This window comes from Odocoileus virginianus, chromosome 9 (assembly GCF_023699985.2).
Source record: "Odocoileus virginianus isolate 20LAN1187 ecotype Illinois chromosome 9, Ovbor_1.2, whole genome shotgun sequence".
NCBI lineage: Eukaryota > Metazoa > Chordata > Mammalia > Artiodactyla > Cervidae > Odocoileus > Odocoileus virginianus.
Window position 1 is genome coordinate 49,090,229 of NC_069682.1, and position 7,894 is coordinate 49,098,122.

Genomic DNA, 7,894 nt, shown 5'->3' on the forward strand with positions numbered 1-7,894 from the left:
AGGGTATTTTCCAGTGAGTCAGTTCTTCACATCAGATAGCCAAAGTATTGGAGCTTCAGCTTCAACATCAGTCCTTCCAACGAATGAATATTCAGGACTGACTTCCTTTAGGATTGACTGGTAGAAAGCATTAAATAAACAACGCTAGTAGAGGTGACAGAATTCCAGCTGAGCTATTTCACATCTTAAAATATGATGCTATTAAAGCGCTGCACTCAATATACCTGCAAATTTGGAAAACTCAGCAGTGGCCATAAGACTGGAAAAAGTTTTCATTCCAATCCCAAAGAAGGACAGTGGCAAAGAATGATTGTGCATTTCACAAGCTAGCAAGGTTATATTCAACATCCATCAAGCTAGGCTTCAGCAGTATGTGAACTAAGAATTTCCAGATATACAAGCTGGGTTTAGAAAAGGCAGGGGAACCAGAGATAAAATTGCCAACATTCACTGGATCATGAAGAAAGCAAAGCAATTCCAGAAAAATATCTACTTCTGCTTCATTCATCACGCTATCATCTTTGACTTTGTGGATCATAACAAACTGGAAAATTCTCAGAGAAATTAGAGTACCAGATCACCTTGCCAGTCTCCTGAGAACCTGTATTCAGGTCAATAAGTAACAGAACTGGACATAGACGAATGGACTGGTTCAAAATTGGAAAAGTATTATGACAAGGCTGTATATTGTCAGCCTGCTTATTTAATTTATATGCAGAGTACATCATACAAAATGCCAGGCTGGATGAATCATAAGCTGGAATCAAGATTGCCAGCAGATATATCAAAAACCTCAGGTATGCAAATGATACCACTCTAATGACAGAAAGCAAAAAGGAACTAAAGAGCCTCTTGATGAAAGTGAAAAAGGAGAGTGAAAAAGCTGGCTTGAAATGCAACATTCAAAAAACTAAAATCATGGCATCCAGTCCCATAACTTCATGGCCAATAGGAAGGGAAAAAGTGGAAACAGTGACAGATTTTTATTTTCTTGGGCTCCAAAATCACTGCAGACAGTGACTGCAGCTATGAAATTAAAAGATGCTTACTCCTTGGAAGGAAAGGACAAACCTAGACAGCTATTAAAAAGCAGAGACATCACTTTTTCAATAAAGGTCCATATGTTCAAAGCTATGGTTCTTTCAGTAGTCATGTATGGATGTGAGTTGGACCATAAAGAAAGTTGAGTGCCACAGAAGTGATGCTTTTGAACTGCGGTGTTGGAGAAGACTCTTGAGAGTCCCTTGGACAGCAAAATCAAACTAGTTAGTCCTAAAGGAAATCAACCCTGAATATTCATTGGAAGGACTGATGGTGAAGCTGAAACTCCAATACTTTGGCTACATGATGGGAAGAGCTGACTCATTGGAAAAAACCCTGATGCTGGAAAAGATTGAAGGCAGGAGGAGAAGGGGACAACAGAGGATGAGATGGTTAGATAGCATCACTGACTCAATAGACATGAATTTGAGCAACTCACGGAGATAGTGGAGGACAGAGTAGCCTGGAGTGCTGCAGTCCATGGGACTGCAAAGATTCGTACACAACTTAGCGACTGAACAACAGCAGCATCTAACGAAACCCCACACTGCAGTTGAACAAAATAAATATATGTGCTCCTCATTCAACAAGAAGTTTCTGCAGCGTCTTTGGGGACCCAGGCCTCTTCCTGCCTCACTGTCTCAGCACCTTGCTTTGCCCTTGAGGGCACAAGTTGGCCTATGACACAAGCTACCAAAAGTTGAAAATGGCATCTGAGCCTGCTATACTTACCTTGACACCACCTCTATCTGGGTCACCCCTGACCTCCAGAAGCTCAGCCCAGCTTCTCACTGCTGTCTCCCCCATGTACCTCACACTGGCCTGGGACCTGGAGTGGACTTACTGCCCAAGGAGTGGACAGAGGCCCCAGTAGTGTGTTCCAGACATCAGTTGGCCCCCAGCAAACAGTGCCCTCTGCCAGCTCTTTGCTGTAATCAGCTGGCAGACATGAGTCCTGGCTGAGAGTGATAGGGAACAGGAACTGAGCCAACATCATCCCAGTCTATTGGCTGAGGCCCCACTATCTCTGGGATTGCCCCTCCACATACAAAAATGTTTACATATTGCATCTGTGACCAGAATGCCCACATATTCTGGCCAGTACCCAGGCCATCTCCTCTAGCCTCCCTTCTCTGCCTCTTTGCCTGAGTCCTATGGCCAGAGGAGCCCAGTCTGCACACCAGGTTCTCTGCCTGAGCTGTACTGCCCTTCTTTCTTCAGTCACCAAGGAGTGTGTTTGGCCCTGGTGACTGAAACTGGGCATCACAGCCAGGGTGTGTCCCATAGGAGACATCAGCACCCTGGGCAGACCCTCACAGTGGGTGTTAATGGGACAGCAGACTTCTAGACTGCAGTCTAGAAGGAAGGCATCCCCTAAGTTTTGGTCTGAGTACCTTTCGAAGGGCTAATAAAGGGGAGGGAAGGGCTGGCCAGGGCGAGGGAATAACCAGTGTGGGGTTCTGAAGCACACAACATATCTGGGTAGGTTGCAGCAGTTGACCTGCCAGGAAGTAAAATGATTATGTGTGGGGAGGCAGGGGGCTGGGGAGACCAGGGCAAGCCACGTGGCCCAGAGAAGTCTTGCAGGGCCCCAAACACTGCTAGGCCAAGACTTCAATAGGAAAGTACTTAAACACACACACACATATACACACAAGTTTTTTAACATATATTTATTTGGTTGCACCAGGTCTTAGTTGTGGCACACAAGATCTTCCAACGCTTCAGCATGTCCACTCTTAGTTGCAGCACATGAGATCTAGTGTCCTAACAAGGGATGGAACCCAGACCCCCGCATTAGGAGCACCTAGTCTTCATCACTGGACCACCAGAGAAGTCCCCTATATATACTTTTGATAGCCTCCCTCAAAGAGGGGGCAAGGAAGAAGCTTGTTAGAGGCAGGAGTGTTAAAGGAAAAATTAATCGGTCTACTAAATCCTATGGGGCTTCACTGGGGCCCAGTAAAATGACTGAACTGTCAGTGACAGCTGGAAACAGGATTGGGACCGCACTTTCAATCGGTCTACTCCAAGCCAAGCCCTAGTCTTCCCCCCCACCCCCAACCCCCCGCCGCCAACCCACCTCAAGCCCTAGTCTTAACCCATCAGAGGTACATACAACACAGAAGCCCCGCTCCTTCAACTGCCTAAATATGCATATTTTCCCCCAAGCCTTCATTCTCTGGGCCAAAGCCCAGTAACCTGAATTTTAACAGGTGCCCCCAAGATTCCCTGGGGCTTCCCTGGTGGCTCAGACGGTAAAGAATCCGTCTGCAACGCGGGAGTCCCAGGTTCGATCCCTGGGTTGGCAAGATCCCTTGGAGGAGGGCATGACGACTCACTCCAGTATCCTTGCCTGAAGAATCCCCATGGACAGAGGAGTCTGGCAGGCTACAGTCTATGAGGTCGCAAAGAGTCGGACACGACTGAGTGACTAAGAACACATACACACACACCGCGGGTTCCCACGCATGTGAACTAGTTTGAGATCCGCTGCCCTGCACCTTCAGACCCTGCCTCTTCCGGAAGCGCCACAAGCCGGGTCGCTACGCCCCCTCGCGGCCGCCGGGGAAAATGGCCTGGGGCTCGGGGGCTGCAGGACTGCCAGTGGGAACCTCGCGTACTCAGTCAGCGAGTGACCAGCATAGGCCGCGCAGGGAACTCGGGGCTACGGGTTTTTGTCAGACGAGGCAAGTTGCCCACACCCCGCCCTCGGAGCGCATTTCCGGAAATGAGACCTCGCCCACCCCGAGAATGTCACGCTCGGACGCGCGCCCGCTAGTGGCGTGCGCAGGCGCCCAAGTGCCGCGCAGGCGCCCAAGTGCCGCGCAGCCGCCATTTTGCCCCTTTAGCCGAGGGACTTGGCCCGTTATTAGAAGTTTGCAGGCACGAAAGGAAAGGTGAGTACCACTCCCTGAAGACAGCGGCCCGGGGTTGCTGTGCACACTCAGTCCGCCCCACCCCACCCCACACAGTTGGTTAGCTGGGGCAAGCAACTACAACCCCCCAGATGCACTGCACCTCGGGGTTGCGCGAGGCCCGTGGCGAAGGTTGATGACGTAAATCTTCTCGTGGCTAGAGGGTCATGGGAGGTCAGCTCAGGTCTTCGGGCTCGGGTTTTAAAGAACCTTCTGGAACCTTCATTTTTAACTGGTTTAAGCTGGCGATCTCTTCACCCTTAGTCGAAGATCCCTGCTACCTTTCAGTCCCGGGCTGGTCACTTAGCCAGTCAGACATAATTATTTTTTATATTTCATGGTCTTTGTTTTGACATGATCTCAGGCTTACAGATTTCAAGACTGAAAGTTTCTTTCTGTAAACTTTTTATAAAGAACTCCTGGATACGTAATATTCTAATTCAGTTTGTTGCAGATGTGATGCTCCTTTACTTGTGTATTTAGAAGTACTTAAGTGTGTATTTTCTAAAAACAAGGACGTTCCCCTACATTTAAAACCAGGTAATATTGATCAGGACTATTATTTAACCTGTAACCCATATTTAAATGCTTCCAGTTATCCTAATAATGCTGTATATTGAAGCTACCAATTTTTCTGCCAGGGTTGTATTCCTCTGTCCTGTGTCTTCGGCCTTCTTCAATCTGGAGCATCTCCCCAGTGTCTCTTCACTCTGATAACTTAGTTTTAAAAAAATTCCTGGCCAGCAGTTTGTAGATTTGGCTTTGGGGTTGTCCAGGATATCTTAGCCACTAGACTCCGTTGTGGGCAAAGGTGCCGGCCAGAGCTGGCCGTGTGTCTTGGGTGGCTGAGGAGGACCAGTGACCAGCCACACCACCCTCCAGGCGGAGCTAGGCCAAACGCTTTGTGTACTTGCCTCCCTTGCGGGGGTTATACACGCATCTCACTGAAGTGTGTGACTTCTTTGTATCACCATTCCAGAGCCATGGTCCACGCCTTCCTCATCCATACCCTGCGCGCCACCAATGCTGAGGAGGGCCTCTGCCGGGTGCTCTACTCTTGCTTCTTCGGTGCCGAGAATTCACCCAGTGACCCCCAGCCACGCAGTGCTGAGAGGGACAGACTTCTCCGAAAGGAGCAGATGTTGGCCGTGGCCAGGTAACCACACCATCCAGCCCAGCCCCAGGGCTTCCTGGTCAGTGATTATGATAGGTTTTCTGGGAGGGCACAGAGAAACAAGAGGACTAAGAAGCAGAGAGAAAGTTTTTAGAATAGTGCTTTCGAAGAGTCTTCCCAGTTGTTCACAAGTATTATATGAAAGGGGTTTAAAGAAATAATGTTATTATCACGATTATTTATTATAGTTATTTAGCATTTACTATAACTTTTTTGTAGTTAATATTATTTAGCATGTGTGTAGTAAGCATTTTATGTTCTACATATTTCATGTATATGAGCTCATTTTATCTTTGAAACAGTGTTTTGAGATAGGTATATTATCTCCATCTTACAGATGATTATACAGAGTTAAAGGAATTTGAAGATTACAGATAAGCTATAGAGTCTAGAAAATGAAAGAGTTGGGTTTTGAGTGTAAACAGTACAGATTAAACATGCTTTGAGTGCAGGACTTTTCAGGGCCCTTAGTGTGCCTTTAAGCTTTATGAATCTCTAAAAAGGAGAGAGAATGTAGTTTGTGGGAATCTTCACCAAGAGCCTCCTGAAAGCCTTGGATCCAGAGAGTATACAGCTGGGAAGCACTATTCCAGATGGGGTAGCTGGCCTGGGACCCTTTCCTCCCAGACCCAAACTGAAGCAACAGGTGCTAGAGTCTCCTGGCCCCTTGCATTTTGGGTGGATGGTTAACACTCTGGCGCAACCTTGGACCAGCCTCTTGTTACCTCTTTGTTTCTCTGGGCCTCCTTCTCGTTATGTGGCACAGAAAACCAAACAGGTGTCTTTAAGAGCAGCCTGGGACTTCCCTGGTAGTCTAGTGGCTAAGACTCCACACTACCAAGGCAGGAGGCCCAGGTTCCAAGTTCAATCCCTGATCAGGGAACTAGATCCCACATGCCACAACTAAGACTCGGAAGAGCCAAATAAATATCTTAAAAAAAAAATAGCCTGTACATGGCCCAGATTGGAAGGTGATTCATGAGAGGTCAGAGGGTGATTTGAAAAGCCTGGATGTCCAAGTGGAAAGTTTTTCTTTTCTCTTTGGAGAAGACTTCAGGATGGGGTGAGGGTGGGGAGTTTACAGACATCCTGGGTTGGATGTAGTTTTACTCCACATCTCTTATTGAGATGTTGAGGAGGCCTCTGTGAATCAGTTAGGGGAGGGATCTTCTTCCCCTGATGCCCCTTCCCAGCCCAAGGAGCTGTATTCAGAACCTGCCTTCTCTTGGCTGCATAGAGTGAAACGGTTCAGGACCTGGAGGCTGGAGCCTAAATTCCTGTCTGGGCTCATGCTTTCTGTACTGTGGCCCTGGGCAGGGTCACTGCACTTCGTCTTTCCAGGGCTCAGTCTCTACATCTGGTTATGGGGATAATGGCAGCTCCTAGCTCCTAGGGGTGGTCCTGAGGATGACAAGTCCATGACCCACCTATTCTTCCCAGGCAAGTGGAGTCCATGTACCAGCTGCAGCAGCAGGCGTGTGGCCGGCATTCTGTGGACCTGCAGCCCCAGTCCTCAGATGATCCAGTTGCCCTTCATGAGGCCCCATGTGGGGCCTTCCGCCTGGCGCCAGGGGACCCTTTCCAGGAGCCTCGGACAGTGGTGTGGCTAGGCGTGCTCTCTATAGGCTTTGCCCTGGTGCTGGATACTCATGAGAACCTGCTGCTGGTGGAGAGCACGCTTCGATTGCTGGCTCGCCTTCTCCTTGAGCACCTCCGACTGCTGGTCCCTGGAGCCAACCTCCTGCTGAGGGCTGACTGCATCGAAGGCATCCTCACCCGCTTCCTGCCCCATGGTCAGCTGCTCTTCCTCAATGACCAGTTTGTCCAGAGTTTAGAGAAAGAATTCAGTGCTGCCTGGTCCCACTGACCCACACTGGGATGGGAGTCCTCCCAAGGTCAAGGAGATGCTGTTAAAGAGACACACAGTCAAGTAAAGTTTGGCATCCGCCTCCTCCTTCCCAGCCTGCTCTCAGCTCTGGTGTGCTGCCACACCCAGGACAAATGGATGGGACAATCTGGCAGAAAAGGGGTCTGGGGAGAAGGTAGAGAGGAGGAATCAGAGAACATTCTATGCCTGGACCTGCCTTGTGACTTACTCAGAACTCCGCATCAGACCAGCCCTGCTTGTCCTGACCCTACTTTTCCCCATTCCTGCCAGCCAGCCTCCAGTTCACCAGCCCCTAGTGCTGAGGTAGTAAGGAACAGCTACTTGGAACTCGGCCCACTTTCTTCTTCCAAACCATAGTCATCACAGTGCAGAAGGAGCCTCTTGAGACTTTCAGAGTTGGGGAGTTGGCCTCTGCCTTTGCACCTACTTAGGCACCATCATCAAGGATTTTGTTTGTTGGTGTCCAGCCCCACCGCAGTTCACAGAGGTGTGAGTTGTTCAGCAGAGAGGCTCCATTACTCCTTTTGAGCCCAGCCCATGCCCACCATCAGTCTATGGGGAGAGAAGGTGGTGTCAGGTGAATGCTAGAGGTCTGATGATGTTGTTTTCCTTTGAATTAAAAGCACCGAGTGTGTGATTTCACCTTCTGTTTCTGTGAGTTTCATTAATGCACATCTGCTCCTGTACTACCTTGAGTTGGGTGTCTGAGCCTTTGTGGTCAAGTATGTCCTCAGGAGGCTTCTTGGGAGGTCTCTACCTCTTGTCCTTCTTATCACCTTTGTCTCCTTATATGTTTGGATGATAGCAGTTGCTTCCTCTACTACAATGTGGTGGGTTGGTGTGGATCCCTGAGAAGGAGCGCCTGAGACAGGA

General features: G+C 48.9%; 1 protein-coding gene across 2 annotated transcripts; it reads left to right on the forward strand.

Annotated features, from left to right (window-relative positions):
• Nucleotides 1–3,832: 3,832 nt before the first annotated feature.
• Nucleotides 3,833–7,663, forward strand: AP5S1 (adaptor related protein complex 5 subunit sigma 1). 2 transcript variants are annotated; one of them, XM_020877076.2, is made up of 3 exons: nucleotides 3,833–3,941; nucleotides 4,939–5,115; nucleotides 6,574–7,663. In XM_020877076.2, exons 2-3 carry the CDS (start codon nucleotides 4,943–4,945, stop codon nucleotides 6,998–7,000), a joined length of 600 nt encoding a protein of 199 aa, XP_020732735.2. In that variant the 5' UTR covers nucleotides 3,833–3,941; nucleotides 4,939–4,942; the 3' UTR covers nucleotides 7,001–7,663. The 2 variants fall into 2 exon arrangements, with proteins under 2 accessions (XP_020732735.2, XP_020732736.2); XM_020877077.2 differs by lacking the exon at nucleotides 3,833–3,941 and adding an exon at nucleotides 4,144–4,499.
• The last annotated feature ends 231 nt before the right edge of the window (nucleotides 7,664–7,894 follow it).